General features: G+C 38.8%; 1 protein-coding gene across 1 annotated transcript in view; it reads right to left on the reverse strand.

Annotated features, from left to right (window-relative positions):
- LOC146588221 (supervillin-like) overlaps positions 1-15,725 on the reverse strand; it is a 78,991-nt gene extending 63,266 nt beyond the window's left edge. The window contains exon 1 of the mRNA XM_085318313.1: positions 15,655-15,725. Within this exon, the coding sequence (XP_085174439.1) occupies positions 15,655-15,718 (64 nt within the window). The 5' untranslated portion in view covers positions 15,719-15,725. The remainder of the gene's footprint in view (positions 1-15,654) is intronic.
- Positions 15,726-20,849: the final 5,124 nt, after the last annotated feature.

Genomic DNA, 20,849 nt, shown 5'->3' on the forward strand with positions numbered 1-20,849 from the left:
GTGCCTTTGCCCGTCTTACCACTAAATGAACATACATGGAAGATTTGCTTTGGCATTTGTTCTGAAGTTTTAATCAATACAATGGAAAAAAATGCAACACCAAAAACAACAATACATTGACTATCAGAAAAAAAATTAGAGGTTTTTGTCAATTCCTTTCTGCCAAGGAGGACYTGAACTGTGACAGCTGCAGCTTTCTAATGCCTCGGCAGTTTTGAAAGCAGGATAAAATACTGCTCTCCTACAGAATAGAAATCAGATATTTTTTCTTAGCTCTTTTAAGAGGTATAGTCCCCTAAAACAAAGCAACAATCCTTAAAATCCATCACTGCCTTGATTAACTAAGGTTATCCTAGTATAAGCAATTTTCTCCGTAGTTAGTCCTGTGAACACCACATACAAGACATTGTATCTAGCAACCGGCTGTTTTCAAGGGAGCTACRTCTGTACAGGCTTCCTGACCCAGCAGGGCACTTTGCGCCACACAAGCCAGAAACTGATCAATTCGGTCACAAAAACAAGCACAAAAGACAGACCAGCTCCTCAAGTACTCACAGCTGATTTATTTACACAGTAACTAGATGCAAATACTACCTCTTCTCTACACTGGTATACTTTTAGCTCAGAGAATAACTCAAAAAGATTCAGAGCCTWCATCAACCGTGGCTCCCTCCGATTGTTGTGCCGTGTAAGAAACTACTGTGAGAATATGTTCAATCTAGTTAGCCAAGAATTTCACCACCTCTATAAATAACTCTGCAGTCTGACATCATCACCCCCTTAAGGTTCTCTTAAAGTCTTAATAGCCTAGTTCATGAATATTAATTTGCCAGAATTACACTTCCAGGGATTTATAAAAACCCTGTGGCAAGACAGCTCCCAAATCCTTTCTGTTACTCCTGCTGCTTGCTTAGTGTATTTATTACAAACCAATTTTATGCTGTCAGAAAGTACTCCACGCCTGCAGTTGGTCCTACCATCTAGGTCATTTACGCAGATTAATGGACACAGCAGATATCCCAGTGTTACTGCAAAGGATGCCTATTAATCCCCCTGCTGGACATTTTGCTTCGTCACATGCATAATCCCTTCCAGCCTTTAAACCCAGTTTCTCCCCTATCTCCTCCTGTTTCACTTCTCTTACGAGCCACTGGAATTAAAAGCCACACACAGTAACCAGCCCTTCAAACGCTGCTCCCGGGTAAGAGGACCAAGCCGCACACTCCTGAAACCCAGACCACGAGGGGTTTAACGAGTTTTGCTCAGACAACTATTCACACGCACAGCTTGCCTCAGCATATGCTGCAAGTCTGATGAAGCTGGCACACTGCAACAGCTAAATAAAGTTTGTGACACATTATTCCATTACCAAGAGGCATAAACAGGTCTTATGTACTGAAATGCATAATTCATCTGACAGTTGCTTTTCTTCAGTTTCTGAACTGTGACGGTACCAGAGCTCTAAACCACTGGCTCGGCCATTACCATATGTCACCAAAGTGTGACCGAGCTGTCCCCAGATATACAACATCTCCAGCTTTAAAAGGGCACCTGAATAAAACTTCATAGTGCAGGTAAATCGAAAGCTCTTACGAACTTGAACCATGTAACAAATGTCTAGAGCACATAGAAAAAAAAAAAGCAAATCAGTACAGTTTGTTCTTACATAATACAATGTTCCTCAAAGAAGTACTGTCCCTTTGGTTTTGATTACTAATAAGAAGCCAAGTTTGTAAGGCATATGAAATTTAAAGCTACATTAAATGTAAGAAGCCAGGCGCATTCTTTATCAATTATTTAGAAGGCTCATGCTAATATTCATGCAAACTGGAAAGCAAAATGGGAAAGCCAGATAGTATTTGTCATTTCTCTTATCTATTCCTTGGCTATGCTTCCCTTTTGTCAGGAGAGAAGTTCAAAAAGGCTCAAAAATCCTACCATTGTCATTTCCTGACAAAATGAATTTAAATAAATCTTTCTGAAGCCATTACCAAACCAAAACACTTTACATTAAAACTGTTTATGTAATTATGTGACTCTCTTTCCCCCCTACTTTGAAACAAAATAGTAAGAGGTTTGATTTGTCATAAAAGGGAAGTTTAAATTTTTTCATTTGTTCGTGTTTCTGCTCCAGATACTTACAAAGCAATAGAAAGATCTCAATTTGTAAAAGTCATTTCCAAAACTATCATTTGGCAAATGTAATATTTAAAGGTTTCATCTAATGGAACCCACAGGGTACTCAAAGTTAGCAGGGAAAAGGGGGGAGGAAAACACAGACAAAGAATAACCTGAGTGATCAAAAAAAAAAAAAAAAAGATATAATCCTGGAGAGAAAAAGGGAGGGGAAAATTAGTGACCAGCAAGATCCTGATGAATGCAATCATGACCCTGCTTTAAAAAGGGAAAGGCTAAAATTGTGACTGATACAACCGTCTATTGGCCAATCCAGGGAGTCTGAAGTACAATAAATAAAATGCTTCATCTAATGGAACCCACAAGCAAACACTGGTTTGTGTGGAAAAGCTAAGTCTAGATCATAGATGAAGAAAAAGATCAAAAAAAAAAAAAAAAAAAAAAAGGATATAATCCTGGAGAGAAAAAGGGAGGGGAAAATTAGTGACCAGCAAGATCCTGATGAATGCAATCATGACCCTGCTTTAAAAAGGGAAAGGCTAAAATTGTGACTGATACAACCGTCTATTGGCCAATCCAGGGAGTCTGAAGTACAATAAATAAAATGCTTTACAGAAGTAAGCATTTTACAAGAAGAAAACTTGTGGGTTTTTTTCCACTCAATGCCTTCTTTACCTCCTAGGCCAGAGTTTTGGCCAGTGATTGTTTTGGGGAATAGAACAGCAAATTCTTACTTGAAGCCGGTGCAAAGCTTTTGTACTACAGGCACKCCTTGACACTGGTCAGGGCACAACAGGGTACATCACTTCGGTTACATTACAGCATTTGTGGTTTGCTTCTGTTGGGAAACCAGACTATTTGGCCTTGTTTTTCCTTTCCCAGCCTTTCTTAAAAAAGAAAAAAACCCACCCAACGACTATCACACCATCTACGCTGTCTCCGGAACACAAAGACTTATTGTTCCCGTCCCAGGCCGCCGTTTGCCCTAACCAGCGAGGGATTCTTCTGACCAGAGCAGGGGGAAGGGGCACCTTGCAAGAGAACTGCTTTAGAAGCAGAATGTGCGTGGGGGAGGGGTGGTTATTATTATTTTAAACGACAGAAGGCTAAAATAATTTATTTCATGAGTCTCTGAGCTAAAAAGCTAGACTTTTGTTTTGCTAAGAGCTTAGAAAGTGTTTTGCTGTTTTTGCCCTCCCCTCCAGTTTGTTCGGTTTGGAGATTTGCAACAAATCTCAGTCTGCAACAAAACCAGGTTTGGGTAGCTGTCAACCCTTAAAGCTAAACAGCCTCAACACTTGGCAGGTGGTTGTASGAAGGGCTTTTAGCTACACGGAAAAACATGATAGGCTGAATAAAGCTGAAAGCTCAGGGTTTTTTTTGGCACCTTACATTCTTGTAGGATATACAGCCATTTTGGCCAGGGTCAGGGTCCTGAATTAGGTAAATACTTCCTAACAGTTAGAGCTTGTCCGCCTTGCTAGGCTGCCCGCAGAGAGTACAGCCTGACGGCCATGGGAACAGTACCACCAACTACACTGTATTTTACTGTAATCTACTGAATATACTTAGCCCCCAGTGAACTGACAAAACTACTCCTCCGAATCAGGAAGACTGACACAAGCCCGCCCCGCACGAGCTGCAGTCGAGCGTTGTTGCTGTGTGCACAGAAGGGCATGCCCTGGCTCCACAGACTTTCAGATTTCAGTTCCAGCAAGGGCCATTCTAAGTTTTGCTCCTCCACTAACAGGGAAACGCTGTTCAAAACAAAAATCTAAGTTTGCAGAAGCAACTCAAACAGCAGACAACTACCTGGTAACTGAACCAACTGCCTCAAGCCATAGGAAAGATGCAATTCAGAAGCCTTGATCCATCCGGAGTTACACTGCAGCTGAGCAGCAGGTTGCATTTCACAGCTACTGACTCAAAGGCAAATAAGGAGTAAAATACCTTGAGGCACTCAACAAGACATTGTCAGGGTACAGGGCATACAAGAGGAGTCATGGTAAACACTAACCATTTACACCTCCTAGGGTGTAATCCCATGATGCAATACTCAGATTAAATCTTAGACTATTATCCCAGCATATCAAACCTGTCTCCTCCCAGCAGATAGGTGACCCAAAGATCCTGTTTAAACTAGCCCATTTATCCAATCAAGGCAGTAAAAACAAAAGAATGAGTGCTGCTCTTTTCTAAGTACTTCCCCTGGTTCTCCCTGAAATCAGCTCTATATTTCAATCTCAAAGCCTGGTCCCTAATCCCTGATCTCTCTCAACAGTGGCTTCCACCTCTCCCTCTCTCTCCAAAACTTCAGAAGGGACCAAATGCCTGCTGTGGAAGGCTGCTTGGCAAGCCAGGTAGACAAGCCAGGGCAATGATGTCTAATAGTTCTTGCTTTATCTCAAGTGTTGGAGAGGAATGTGCATGGAGTCACTTTCCTTCCTGACAATTACTTCCACAAAATTATGCTGTCATGACATTTTATTGTCTGCATTAAGTATCACATCATTACAGGCAATTGCAAATCACTCAAAAAAAAAGTTGCTGAATTACCTGTGCTCGATTTGATTCGGAACTACTCATTTATTTCACATTTCAGTAGAAACCAGCTATTTCTGTGCTAGCTTCAATCAAGCTGTAAAGTTCCTGTGACAAGTCTTCTGTATTAGGACTTTGAAATCATGGCGTATCTTCATTTACACCTATTTTTAATTCAGCAGTCCAAACAACGAGGCACAGACAGCATGTAAGTCTTCACACCTCAAGACAAAAATTTAAATCTTGAGTGAAAGGTATAGAACCAGAAGTAATTTCACATAAAAGACTGTTCACACTCATGTCCCCTCAACATCTCTGTCCATGGGGGAAGGAGGGAGAATATGAGTGAGAGGGTTTCCTAAGCTGTTATTTTAAAGAAAGACAGAACTMTGTAGGATAAGGCACCTCAACTTCTCTAACAGCACGTAGAGGGGCATTACCACCTCCATCGTTCTGATCTGCCAGTCAAAGCCATCAGCTGTCCAAAGCAGTTTGAAGAACAAATGAGTTATCCCCAAGCCTTAAGTGTTTGCAGGAACATGATCCAGTAGATTTGTTTGGGTATATCTAACATAGATGGACAGCAGCAAGTTTAGCACAGCAATCATCATTGCTTTCAGCTAAAAGTGGGAAAGACTATTGCTTGTCTAGGCATTCCCACAGGAAATGGAGAGACCTGGATTTGAAATTCATCAGTCTGGAAGAGCTGAACCCAAACTCCATGAGACAACCCTAAGCACCAGTCTACAAGCAAGCAAAAGACAAGGCTGCTCTTCACCTCCCCTGTTTAAAGCAGGGCAGTTATTCAAAAGAATACAGGAAGTCTTATTGATGCGTTTATGTATTTCTATAACTAGTAATTGTTAATTCTTATTATTAATATGCCAGACAAAATATTACTAAATTGGTGAAAAAAATGTTAGACTGAAGTGTGCTGAATGACCTGTTGCTGTGTTTTCTCCTTTGACTCAACCGTTATGAATCCTTACAGCCAGCATATATGCACAGTACAAATAGCCTGAAATATGATTAACACTGGAAAAACTAAGCCTCTGTGGCTCTGAATAAGTGCCAGGATAGATCATTTTTCCTATGCCCACCTAAAGAGAACCATTATACAGAAAAAGTTGTGACTTCATCTAATGACCCATCAGCAAAGCCCTCTAGCTGCTGGTCAGCAGAAGAATGCCAGCCACTTGCATGTATGGGAGCCTATTCAAATTCACAACTGCAAGTCATCAGAGCCCCTCTTCACTGGACATGTCTCTTATCTGCCCCTCAGTATGTTACATGTGAGTATATGATCATGAAATCTCTTCTGCTGAGCTCTGATATACTTCAACACCAACAATTCTTTCCTTCAAGAAAACAGAAGAACATGGTCTAACTGTTCTTCAAGGACAGAATCCAAGTTAGACTTCCCTCCAAACCCAATCTCAAATTCTCTGTACCTGAAATATCCCAATTCCATCTGAGATCTCTGGCTGGACAGGTCACTCTTCAAATATACATGACAGTAAGTAGCTAGATGCAGACTTGGTATGATTCCTAAATTCAATCCTTCTTTACTCTGGCTGGCACCAGCACTCTTAGCCTGCTTGCCTCTTCATTGTGTCACTCATATCTGATGAAAGTGGCAATAAGTTTGAGTGAGTCTGTTTTCCCTCTACAGACATGTCCTTCCCCTTGGAATGTCTGATCCATACGTCCCAAAAATCTCTTGGAGATTTCAAGGATAAATTATATGCTATTTTGTAAAATTAAATAACCTTAGCTCTACTATTCACATAAGTACCTGTGGTTATTTCAGTTAACCATCATTGCTTGGAATAAAATACGCTAAAAGACCATTATCCTTTCTAGAAATTTCAACACAAAAAAGTTCTCCCACACACTAAATTTTGCAGAAAAAATACCTTTCTTCTGGAAATGTTTGACTCGCTATTGTTTGGGTTATAAAATCACTGTTGAAACATAATTCTAGATGATTGCTCTATAAGTAGAGCTGACCATTAAAAAATCCACTAATGGTTTTGTTCATTAATACAATCATCGCTTAGGGCTTACTGCAAGTACAATATTTGTAAATTTTTGCAGAGATACAGAAATATTTTTGCTTTACTTCCTCAGTTCAGTTTTAAATAGCTGAGTAGTAGGAAATCCCTCTCTCTCATACCAACAAAGTAATTGTTAAAGCCATCAGCAACTCCACTATTTTCATATATAAACTGGAAAAACCATTTTGACTATACTGAAATTGCATTTGCTGTTGCCACAACTACAACTGCCTCCTATATTTAAAACTTCTGTGTACTGATAATCACTGAATATTTTAATATGCAGAGCTCACTAGTGAAAACACATTCTATGCTATTTTATACAGTTCATGTATAAACTGTGTATGTACTTTTTTCCACTAGTGCTTCCCCACTGATACATTCATGAGAAATTGAAATAAGAAATCAGGAGAAATTTCAGCTGAGACTTCGGAATTTAATGCTGTAGAATCATAGAATCGGTAAGGTTGGAAGGGACCTCTGGAGATCATCTAGTCCAACCTCCCTGCTCAGCAGGGTCACCTACAGCATGTTAGACAGGGTTGCATCCGGGAGGGCTTTTAATATCTCCAGAGAAGGAGACTCCACAACCTCCCTGGACAACCTGTCCCAGTGCTCCGTCACTCTCACAGTGAAGAAATTCCCCCTCACGTTCAGGCGGAACTTCCTGTGGTTCARTTTCTGCCCATTGCCTCTTGTCCTGTCACACGGGACAACTGAAAAGAGTTTGTCCCCRTCCCCTTGACACCCTCCCTTCAGGTACTTGTACACATTGATAAGATCCCCCCTCAGTCTTCTCTTCCCCAGGCTGAAGATGCCCAGCTCTCGCAGCCGTTGCTCATAGAGCAGATGCTCCAGCCCTCTGATCATCTCTGTAGCCCTACACTGGACTCTCTCCAGTAGATCCATGTCTCTCTTGTACCGGGGAGCCCAGAACTGAATGCAGTACTCAAGATGAATGAAATCTTCAAAGACTCAAGTTCATTTTGTGTTAATTTATGAGCTGAATTTCACATTCTGAAAAAAACTCTACAGCTATTAACATACAGATTCTTCGCTAAAGAAACAAAACAACAATAAAAAATAAAACCTCCCAAATCACCCTTACCATATGATCAGAATGACAAAACTGGGTTTGAGCTGTTTTTCAAAATCATCTTACACAATTCACATAGATTTCACTGAATGAAACTCAGATTTTTTTTTTTTTTTTTTTTTTTTTTTTACAGGGCTCACAGGAACGAGTATGTAAATCTCGTTGAAAGAAACAAAATGTTTGAGTAATTTCCTTAAGCTTTTGACTGACTTCAAATCCATATATCTTATTTATTGCATATTTTCCTTAACTGCACACATTAGTTGTATGTAACCTTGAGCAAATTCATGTGCCTTGCCTGAAGTAGTTTTAGTATAACCTAACGCTATAGTTAAATTAGTTTAAGTTAGAATTGTCTCGGCATGCAATAAGCTATATTGCACTTAACTAAAAATTTATCGTGTTGCTCAGAATTACTAACACTGAATTCTTGAGTCTTTATCTTTCAAATGAGTTATATGCTGTAGGTGGTTTGACTACAAGAATTACATCACACAAGGTTAGCTTTATCCACTGTAGAAAATGTAGAACTTGTCTTCACAATGAACAGGAAGAGAAAGTGAAATCCGATGGTGCTGGGGAAACAACTGCTTCAGCTGTTCAGCTTCAGTCACCCGTGTTAACAAGTTGGATAGCAGAGGTGAGATCTAGAGTTCCTTGCTTTAGTCATGCTGTTTGTGATGTCCTGTCTCCTTCTAGGTACACTGCACTAGACACCTTATCCACTTATCTGTCCTGTAGAAATTGCACATATCATACACATGAACCTTTTTCATTGCTGCTCACACTGTTAAGTTTGTAATAGACATTAGTAATTACAAGTTCCATTTCACAGCAGGAAACTGAAGGTAGGCAAGTGCCAGGATGACTGACACCAAAGCCAAATAAATCCAAGACTCTCAGCTCCCAGAGCTAAAGTTGTTTAGGATTACCATTACCAATTCCTAGTTACCACTGGAGTGTCGATAGCTGGCTGAAAGATTGCCTCCAGGAGGACCTTGCCTTGCTTGTGGGGCTGGTTGGTACTTAATGGAAGACAATACTGAAATTCTCCCCCCACCACCTCCAATCCTGTATAAACAATTGGGATAATTATATATTAAACAATTAATAGTTATTATAACCGTCTCAGAGGCTTAACTGAACTTCTTGCCAGAAATTGCAAGGCAGAAGTAGTAACATGTAAACCACATACTACTTGAGTATTTCAAAACAATTGAAACAAATGGTTTAATAAACATTAATCCACATTCCCCTCCTCCTTCCTCTGGCCCTCTCCTGGCAAGAGGATAGAAGACGGTACTAGCTTTGTTTAATTTGGGGGAATGAGCAACAACTTTGTCTAAAGCTAAGGCTGATACAACTGAGCAAAAATGAAGTCCAGCAGGTCCTTGCTGACTGCCAGGATTATTACAGGTATAAGCCATTAGGAAAAAATTTAGCTCCATGAAGTGTTATTAACTTCTCACAGTACTTTGGCACACAATCTCTCTGGTAACACCTGAATCAAGTTCCCTTGCAACAGACCAGCTTTTGGTGCCAGACTGCCCAATTCTGTGGAGCAGCTACGTAATTCCTGCATGACAGTCTGACACAGCCTGATGATTCTCCTAAAAGTACACAGTCTCAGTTATTGCAACACATGATGCTTTATGTCCATGTTTATCATGATGCTTTTTCATATACCTGAAGAAGGACAACCATGGAAGACATTAATTATTTGAATGTGTGTATGTGAAGTCCAACTTTTCAGATTATTTTTTAAACTCTACAAAACTGGCATCAAAGCAAAAAGAAAGAAACCATTCCATCAACTAAATACATATAAATTGGTGTACTGGACTTAATGTATAATCACTGTCCTCTCTAATGAAAGACTCCCTCGAATATAACACCACGTGACTGAATGACATCTGAAGCAGTTTTATCACTAGTTACCCAGTGCATTCTTATCTGCTTAAGGCAGATTCCAACTAGGACATGCTTTGTTCATTAAAAAAAAAGAAAAAAAAAAGAAAAGAGAATGTGTCAGTTAACTCTAAACTGTCCAGCTGAGAAAGCAGTAGAAACACTCAATTAAGTGGAGAGAATTTTGTCTCACAGCTTCCTGTAAAAGTGTACTATTCCGCTCATTCTGCCAAAGGGACGGGTTCTTCTCAACGAAGAACGAGAAGCCGGGGCGTTCAACACACAAACACATTACAAACAGCAGTGCCTCGAGAATGTGAACAATCTCAGCCGCCCTGTTACCACAAAGTATTCCAGATCTTTTGCCTCTTAAAATTTTAATGAAATTGCCACGCACAGCTGTTACCAGCCAACAAATTGGGGAACCAGATTTTTTTCCAACAGTTTAAAATTGTAAGCAAGCTTTTGTGTGTTTCTTTACCTATGTTCGTTATATGGAAGTATTAATAGACAGGAGCCTTTCTTGTGAACCCGTTCTAAGCAGAAAAAATGAAAGTGTTGCATTTCAAAAATTATATGTGTTAGTATGTATGTTTTACACAAACAAATGTACAGAGACTATAAAGAACCTTCAAACTACTTCATCAACATAAATCTAAGGAAGAGAGAAACCTCAACTCCTAATGTGTACAATGTAGTAAGCACGATAAACCATGTATCCTTTCCACASGGAGAAAACTGGCAAAAGACTCCTTAAGCCTGTTGCTGGAAACATCTTGGTCACAGATGGCTCAATTCCACCATCCTTGAGTCTATCTTTGACTTGCTGAAAAGAAGAAATGTGTACTGCCATTTTACTTTCCCTCACCTAGATAATCTGTATGCAGAGCTCCCAAAATTTAAGTTTGTACTGTAATCTCTCTTACCTACATAAAAATTCAAGATCAAATAGCAAGATTAAACCTCTGTGCACGGCCCACTACCTTCGCCCTCTATATTCAATATAAAGAATTTTGCAGAGAAACATCAAATATAAAATTACTGTTCTTCTGAAAAAGTCTCCTGGAAACCTAAAATCCTCCTTCACAATGCAAATTCCTGCCAGGAATGTCATTTAGCAATACACTTAAGACAAACAGCACTAGAGAGGTAGAATTAGTGTTTAAATTGACCATCTAATCCCCAGAGAGCAAGGAAGGAAGTTGACCTGTTCCAACAAGTTTAAGTATCTGCTGCACAAAGCAGAGCTGATATTATTACTTTTCATCAATTAAAATATTTCCTGCATTACACCTTTAGTGAAAACCAAGTTAAGGACTCTAACAGTGTCTTCCTGGTCTTGTGCAGATTCAAGGGTTATTGACTTTCATGTCTGACGTCCTTAGGGTTTGCTTTAAGACTTTTAAGGTATAAAGTCTCCAACAACTTTTAACAGGTTTATATGAGCASAACACAGGCATGTTAACATGACGCAGGAATCTTTGTTAAGTTTTTCCAAATGCAAGTGCAAGAAAAAAAATATCAGGTTGCATAAAAAACAAAATGGATGCCCAATATTTTTTTTTCTTTTCTGAAACAAAGTAAAAATGTTAGGTTCAGAAGCAAACTGAAGAACATGTCTGTTAACATAAAACAAGAATTAACAGGTTATCTGAAGGAGAATATTGATCATGTAGATGGTTTTCTTCTACCACTCACTGCTTCTGCACACCGAAGGATTCAGTCTCCTATAAATATACATATGGCAGTGAATATTTAATGAGATATCTCCTAAGTCTGTGTAAGAAACAAAAAGATTTTAAGAAATACATTTTTCCCTATAAATATCCCTTGCACTAAATTGATTAAAATTATTCTTAAAAAAGATCTCTCTAGATATTTTCTGTCTTTTGGCATTCTTAGGTGATACTACAAGTTTGTATAATTCAGAAAAAATTCTAGAGCTGTTTGACAGAGGAATACAGATTTGCAATCCAAGGGAAACTGAAGATAGCTTTGTAATTACTAGCTCCCAAAAGGAAAACAGAGGCAATAAGTAGAGCTATTTTTAAAGCAGAAAACGTTTTTCCCTGTCAAGGACGCTCTTCTTGCCTTTCTGTTGCATTAAAATACATCTGAAATATCTCTGGGGCAAAGAACCTCCTCTGCCCCATTCTCCCCCTCCTTTAACAGTTGATATTTTTACACCAGTGGATGGCAAAAGTAGTGCCAGTAACTTTCACCTACGGTGACCTGATACTGTTTAAAAATAAGAGAAAGGAAAGTTGGAGAAACCTTTCTTCAGAAAACTCCAAGTGTCAAAATACAACAGTTATCTAATGAAACAGTATTCACATCTGTTCATAAAACTTCTTGAACACAAGACAAAAATATTAATGAAAAATAGTTTCTATAAAAGCATTCTTACAGCTGCTTGTAGCACTGTGGCCAAGGTTAACACGTATTAAAACTGAAAGGGAAAAAGTCACCTCACACAGACTAACCAGTGACAGGACTTACCATTCATAGCAGAATGAACTCATCCTCTAAGCAAAACCACAAGAATAAAAACACAAAATGCCTCAAGGAAGACTTGTATGACTGGCATGCACAGGCTGGAATAAACCCACTCACATTTCAACCTGACAAAGCCTCAAATATTCTCAAACAACTGTCTCCAAGGATTGCGTGCGAGCTCTCCAAACAAGGTGCTACTTACTTCAGAATCTTGTAAAAAATCCACTTGTCTGCTTTTACTCAAAGCAGAAAGGGAAGAGGATACAGATGCAGCGAAGGGGTCAAAGTCTTCTCAAAACAGTCACTGATAACTCCTGAAACTCTTTAGCCAAAAATTTCATAACTCCTATTTTAGRGGACTTCCTCAGTTCAACTACGATTCCTTTCCAAACAACTTAATATTCAGCCACTAAGAAAACAAAAAAGTGACATTACAAAAGTTACCAAATATCAATATGCAAGGCTGGCAAGTACGTGTGCAGTCAAGATGATTCAGATAAGTCAGATAAAATTAGAACAGTGCTTTTCTAAAAGCATGTGTTCAGCAAATGCAGTAAATATGCAGCAGCTATATTCCAAGTGCTGATTCCAAACATTAGAGGAAAAAATTTATTAGTGAAAATCTCCTTTTAAAAGTTCGTTGCCATCTGAAGTCCTCAACAATGTTATTCCCTGATCTGCTTTTAGTATTTCCATCCATCACTGGATTTATCCACACAAAAAGCTATAGGCTCTCCAACCTCGGAGGACTAAGCCAAATGCAGTGTGGCAACTTCACATAGGACCAACCTTTTATGGTTGGAACAGCAGAGCTTTGATACAGCTAATCTACCATAAATAGCTCTCGAAACTCAGAAGGATCAAATCAGCTGTTGCAACAGCCCCAGCCTGTAGCTGCCTCAAATCCAATTACACTGTCAACTCCATCTTGCAGCTTTTATTTTGACCCCCCCACCAAAATTTTCAGTCCTGCTCCTGCAAGAAAATAAGAGCTGCAAATACAAATGCWGGAGAATAAAAAGATACTTGGGGGGGGGGGAAGAAGAGAAGCATGAGAAGTTCATTTGTTTCTATATCTTTTGGTACAATTAGCTTAAAGAACAGAAGTTTTATTCTGTTAGAAACAGGTTAAGAATTTGATATGCATTAAAAAAAATTATCAGCTCTGACTGGTAATGCAAACATACAATCTGAAATAAGTAACAGTTCCAAGAACAACAAGCTCAGCTTTACAAGACAAGCGAAACCACGCAGATAAGCTACTTGGGGTTCTACCCATGTCCCAAATTAAGGCATTGAATTACTAGCATATTTTTTCTATAGCTTAAATAAATCAAGAAGTACTGGAACTCATGATTGTAAACACTTATATTACAATGTTTTGTTTCAYGTATTTGGAATCATTTTCTCAAAAACAAGTTGAAAACTGTAATTTAGGAATTCTTAATTAAAAAAAAAAAGTAACAAGAAGCTTCCCAAATGTATGTTTGCTGACAATACAAGGCAGAGTATCTCTGAAAACTATCACCAGGACTACTGGTAAACAACAACAACAACTGAGAAATTAATGCAACAACACTGTCCTGAAAGAGGACACAGGTTTGGATCTAACGAAGCACAGGTGAGCCACATTACCTTTATGGTTCACACCACAGTGCAAAGAAATAGCACACTGAGCAAGTACATCAGTATACATAAATAAAAGGATACATTTTTAACCATATATTATTAATGTCTCCCCAATCTTTCCAAAACAGAGTTAAGTTACACCAGTAAAATACAGGAAGTCCAGCACTTCAAAGGGGAAGTGGTGTTCTGTAGGTAAGGCTGAACCCATGCCTCCTGCAGCCACTTAAGTCCTGAACACTGCCAGAGATCCTCCTATAACACCAGGCACATCACTTAGCATCTAGGAATCAGTTCTTTTTATGCAAGGGGGTGTGGGGGGAGAAGAGCATTACTAATTCCCAATATTTGATCTGCTTTTTATTAACACTTCTAGAAGCTACTCTGGCAAAAAGTAACAAAATATGAAAATCACCAGCCTCCACATCACGGAAAAGTCTATGTCCTTCTGTGATCCTACTCCTCTGTCTGAGCTTGTGTTAGATCTTATCATCTAAACGACCTGAGTTTTAATTGGTTTGCCAAGTGTGTAACATACACTGAACACAAAAAGAGTCACCAGTTTTAATCTCGCCTACACAGATGATGACAAAGTAACTTCAATTAAGCTAAATAAAGTGGTTTGTTATCTCCTCTAAACTGCGAATGAAGAACCCAGCTGTGTCACCTCCTGGAAGCCTTAAGGAAAAGTCAAGAGTCAGAAGCAGGCACTGAGACTTTTCCCCAACAAATGCCCAACAAAATTTATTCAACTGTACAAGAGCAGGGGACAGTGAGCTTTTCATTAGCATGGGGTCGACTGAGCATACGACAAGTAGGTTAAAATAGAGTAAGTTTATCATTTCGAACACCACTTTTAGAATTTATTGCATTATACTTATGTGCATTGATTTAAAAAAGTAACTGAACCAACTGCTGACAAAGGACATTCAAAAGAGCTCTTAAAATGCAGCAAGCATTCTCGCAACTGGTAAGAGAAAGAGCAGTCATCAGCATGCTGTCAGAGCACAAGCACTGGCACTTTCTGCCTTATCCATAACCATTTAAAATCCTAGGTCTTTTATTAATAAGGAATTTGAAGGATGCAAGTTATGACATGGAAACACACCCCCTCTCAAGGAGCAGGACTGAGATTACTTGTTCATTTTGCATAAGCCACACTATATCTAACTACTAGTATTCATTCTCCCTATCACACAGGGCATTATGTTAATGGATTTTACTTTTGCACAGGAAAATAAATAAATAGATAAATAAATCTTGCATACRCTGTTTTCATATAAGCTTCCTTGGCTATAAACACACAAAATAGAACCCACTAACTCAGAAGTGCTGCAACTCCTCCTTCTTCTATCCCAATACAGAATTTCTATAAATAAAGTCACAGCCAAAATCATTAATTTATTGCTAGAATTTTACAGCAAGCTTAGGAGTTAGCATACACCTTCCCAAAACTATCACACTCTGCTTTCAAAGAAAGTGACACATGTACTTCTCAGGCCACTGGGTCTGTCTCATTAAGAAAGACAGAAGCACATATTAACAGACACACTCCTGCAATTCAAGACCATTGTGCCAAAAGATGATACAGAGAGTAAGTGCTTCTACAAATATCAGTCAAGAAATAACAATATAGTGTAACACATAGCAAAGTGCACACAGCCTGAGATGCCTGGAGCATTTTGAACAATTCAGGTTTTCTAACTGAACAGATTTCTTTTCAGCTGGGGAGGTGAAGAGGAGAAGAGTCTTCCCATATAAAAGAGAGGCAAATTGAAATAGAAAATAACTTACCAGCATCCATTGTCAGAATCATGACCCCACTTGTGTGTCCCAGGAAGCAGGAAGCCTTACCCATCCAGTGCACCGGGTGACTCCGAAGGGCAGCAGCGCTTTGTTCAGTTTATATCTTCCAGCTCACTCCCCCCTCCTCCCTCCCGTGGGATAAGAGGGTTGCCTGTGCCTAGCCATCCCTATTGGTTCGTTTAGGGAACCACGCTCATTTAGCATATTCACGGTTCTGTGACAGCCTAAAGTGACCCATAGAGAATTTTTTCACCCAACCAACTTTTCTCACTCTGGGAGAATGAATAGTTCATTCTTTCCCTGTCAGACACATATTACAATTGGTGTTATTGTCACAGGGCCAAACAACTGTGCTCTGCATCTAAGAGAAGGTGGCAAATCGAGAAGGACAGGGTAGTGCACAGACTTCAGTAACCCTCAGTTCTGCTGAATTGCCTGTCTGTGGAAACAAGGCTGCATATTTGATGCCAATGCCTATGCCTTCCAACCCAGCTTCCCTTCAGTGCAAACTGTATATGCCCTCAAATTCAGGGTCTCCTTTGAATTTTTCAGAATTTGTTCTTGCATTTATTTTCCCATAGGCAGAACTGTATGAGAGTGCTCTCTTAAAGAGGCACACCTGAACTCTGTGTTAAACTTTGCAATAAGGAAAGCGGAGTTTTCTCTTGACTCGCAAGGTTCTCTAGATGTAGTAACTGCTATAACCTAGGCTCCGCCTGMAGAATTTGGAAAGTTGTTACTATCTATTTCTGAACTACCATGCTAGTGAGATAACACAGAGTTAAAAATAAACAAATCCATAATGCAGGTGAAATCAAGGTAAAATTAACAATTCTTTGTTAATCTTTGATCGAACATTAGGGTGGCCTAAAAAGTGTGCCCTTGTAAGCAGAGAAGGCGGGCCAGGGGAAGAGTTGCTTTGTGTACTATAAAATTCTCAGGATCTTAGAATGCAACTCAAAGCTCAGTTTATGTATCTTTCAGCTTGAACTGCCAACAGGCTCGATGTCTGTACTTGGGGACTCAACTTACACTTTGAATGAAATACCGCTGCTGTTCATCTTCAGATAAGAACTACCTTTTCTAAATAAAGAGTGGACATATTAGGCTACCATCTCACCATGTTAGTCACCACTAGATAACCTAAGATTCATAACTCTGTGATACWGCCACAAACGTATTTTGGAAGCATTGCTTGTGCCTGTTGAAATAAACAGTGCTCCCTCTCCTCCTCTCCTGTTTTTAGAAAAGGTATCAGTTGGCAAGATTCAGTCACTGAGGTTTATGAAGCCACTAACAAAGTCAGAATCAACAATTCAAATGAATTAGGAAGAACAGTATAATTTAATCATCACTTCTCAGATTTCCTGACCTACTCTTTGAATACCTTCACACCAACAGTTTGAGTCATTTACAGTTTGGGGGAACCAAAACATTCCTAAAGATAAAAGTTTGACACTTGCAATAGGACACTCCCACAAAAGCTTTGGAAAGAAGCACAGGTAAGTCAGATTMAAGAAACAAAATCAAAAGCTATCACTAAACAGCAATTAGGAAGAGCTCCCCAGGCGGACAAACTGYTCCTCAGAAAGCCTTACTACAAGTTTCTATTTTCAGAGAGAAGCACAGTGTCAGAAAAGATTTTAGATCGAATGGACCAGTGGTTTCCTCTGGTTGTTGCAATTTGCCAGGATGCTGTTTTGCTCTGCATAATCAATAGCTAAAGCTATCTGGCAACGTCWGCCACCTGCAGAAATACATGTTAAACCTCTGCAAATGACATAAGAACAGCTYCCATTTTTATTGGTAACTTTTGATCTGAAAAGAGCATCCTTGAAGATGCTTTTGCTTGCTCAAAAAAAGGTAAATCTTAWGTGTTTTCCATTACCAGTCCATTTTTTTTCCTTGCTATTACTGAGCTACCTACCCCAACCGTTTTCACCCAGCAATATCTTTATTAGAAACTCCCAGTGCTCTAGACAAGAAATRGACCACAAAAAAATGAAGTTTTCAGCATGCCTTCAAAAAGTACAATGACAAAGCCTGAGAGGAACCCTATGAAGAAAATAAAACACTAGACCTTACCAACAATATGAAAAGAAAACACTTTAAAAGTTTTAAGCACAGTGGAAATCCTCTACTCCCTGTGCTTGAAGCCAGGCTAATCCAACACCAAGATGTCAGTCTTTCCTCAGGCAAAGTAAGCATAAGCAATACCACCAGAGGAGAACACTAGTAACCACAGCTGCAGCTCCAAATGCACACTTTTCAATAAAAGCATTAAAATAAACTGTACAAGAGCAAAGCTCATTTTCAAGAGGAATGGCATTCACTGTATGCTTGGCTATAAGAAATCTAGTGCTAATTTTTTGTAGCAGTAAAGTATACAAGTCCAGGTAAACTGTTCTCAGAATAATAAAAACAAGTAATTTCTGGGTCAGTAAAAGATTGTGAGGTACCATACAGCATTATTTTTTAAATGGCACAAGTATTTATCATTTAGCTTACAAGGTATTCAGAAAGATAGCTGAATTGAAACCATAACAGAAACAGTTTAAATGACGTCTCAGAAAATAAATAGAAAATTAAGGTTTTATCTTCTATCTTCAGAAGAGAGAACATAAATTCTGTCTAGCCTAACTGGAAGACTTAGCACAGGGGTTCAGCACGTGACATTAACTTTATTGATACTGCTTTATAAAGACTGGGAATTCTTCATGTTTCAGTTCCAACCTAAATGGCAGAAGTGAAAGATTTTACTGTTTTGCAAAGCTACACAGACAGGAAGAGCTGGCTGAAATTTCTGTAACTAAAGATTTATTAGAAGGAACACAGCATGTTTATTCTATTTCCAATATACACAAGCAGGATTGCTAAAACGTCCATTACGACAACAGCTACTTGCTCAAGAAGCCTTGGCTTTGCCATCCTTCAGGAAGTTATACAATACACTCAGTACTTGATAAATGCTACGCAGCTAGACAATAACGTAACCAAGCTAACATGCTGTAGAACAGAAAAAACAAAACACTTTTTCTTAAACTCTGTCAATTGACGTCATATAAATAGAGAGGATAAATGACCTACTAGTCAAATCTGACCATGCCCATCTGATCATCTCCCACACTCCAAAGACAATGGGACAGTCTTACTGAGATGCATCTCCAGTGACAAAGTAGCAAGCTATGCCATGACCTCCAGAGATCTCAAATTTTCTTCCACTGTCACTTTATGGTCTARTAATCTGGAGTCTATGTAATCGCTTACTGAATATATCTTATAAAGCAGTTACTATATACAGCAAATAYTGCACAGTATTTCAACATGCTGCAGAAAAACCTAAATATGTTCATCTAAAAATTATATATACAGATGGCCTGTGTTTTAGTTATCAGAACTTCTCAAACTTTATCTTAATCATKCAAGTCTATAAATTGTGTACCAATAACAATCTTTGATAGCTCAAATTGACTACCAAAATAATCTTTATGATTTTAGTTACTTATTTTTAAAATATGACCAGAAAAACCACTCACATAGTCAGAGAGCATCTTTTTCTAAAGGGYTGCAACTATTTTATGATAGTGTGTACTAACAGGAAGAAATTTTCTGGAGGCTTGACTTACACAAGTCTTCATTGAAGTAAGTTATTTAAGTATAGATGCCCTGTTTACCTGACCGCAATGCCTTTAATACCTTTGCAGTGCTGATAAATAACATGAGCACTAATTATACCCTGTCTGCTAGACTCTGCTGCTCTGCTAGAGCTCATAGCTGTTGCAYGTGAGGTGTCTCTAGCTGCACATAGCAGGCAGAGCATTTACAGTGCTCTTCCCAACGCTCTTCTGCTCACTTCAATATTAGTTTTAGGAGTTCCTATTGTCACTTTCATATTGAATAAGATTTATTCTTAAAGCAGCAGCATTTTTTAGATACTTAAATACCACGTCTTTTCTGTAGGTCCCTAAAAGCTATTCTGGGATCTTACCCATTAAACCACATTATTACTTCCATACATGTAACGTGAGGCACACACAGCTTCTTCTTTAAATGAAAGATACAGAAAGATGACTGATAACTCTGACTGGAAAATAACATAGATCATGGCTCAGCTCTGCACCKATTTTTCATTACAGGCTCACCTTAAATCCCAACCATCCACGTCKGACTCTCTAGGAAGGTCTGCATCGCCATGTCGAAGTGACTCACAAGCCAAAAGATGTTCCTCCTCCTACAAGGGTAACACAGGGAAGAAGTACACATAAGAACCATAAATGCACATCTCATGGCAGTTTCTACCCTATCATTCAGTCAGGGATACTCAAGCTCATTCCTCAAGCAAGAGTTACTTCAGAAAACTCCATGTCCACAGCAAACCGTTCCTTGTACTACTTAAAAGTATTCATAAATGCACAGAACGCAAATATAGCCAACAAGGGCTGCCCTGTTTTCTATATGGCAGAGGATTTCACTAGTAGATGTGATTTCTTCTGCACTCCTATTTACGAAGTAGTCAGTACTTGCGACTGTAAACAAAATTTTAATCTACTTGTTAGATTTACCATTTCAAGYTGCTTTTCCACTCCAATTACCAGATGACCAATTAGTGTTTTCAATTTCGTCAAAGAATGCTTTTGCATGTTTCTTTTAACTCGAACATAAGCAGGACTGTTTTCTTCATCCAGGGTAACAACTATAGATCTAATTTAAGTTTACTGTAAAACTAACACATTTGAAAACATCAGAGTGAAGCATTTGTATTAAAGGAATTCAGAAGGAAGTCTGCTTCCTTTTCTGTTCTCTTCCTACCAGGTAATGACTGGTACTGAATACTAGAGCACTACTAGAAGCATTCTTAGGAGAAACCTCGATGCCTTAAGTTATCAGTTCAAAACTTCAGTATGTAATGTATACGGTTTTTTTTAATTAAAACTTCGACTTTTACACTCAACCGCAGTCCTTTCAAACATGTTCAAAGTGGCCTAGCAAAAGTCTGCAAATTTGACTGAATGGGACTTTTGAATGCAGTGCCTCCAAAAAGCTGAAAACATTTCAGCAAAGGTATTTTGCAGTAACTTGGATCAGAAAGAAAAACAYAGGAGCAGCATAGTTAACTATCATCAGAGACTCAGAATTTATCCCAACTATCTTCYGATAACAGAAAAAGACAAGAAAATGAGTAG

The sequence above is a fragment of the Rhea americana genome, unplaced genomic scaffold (genome assembly GCF_003343005.1).
Source record: "Rhea americana isolate MKP2758 unplaced genomic scaffold, rheAme1 scaffold_53, whole genome shotgun sequence".
NCBI classification, from domain to species: Eukaryota; Metazoa; Chordata; class Aves; order Rheiformes; family Rheidae; genus Rhea; species Rhea americana.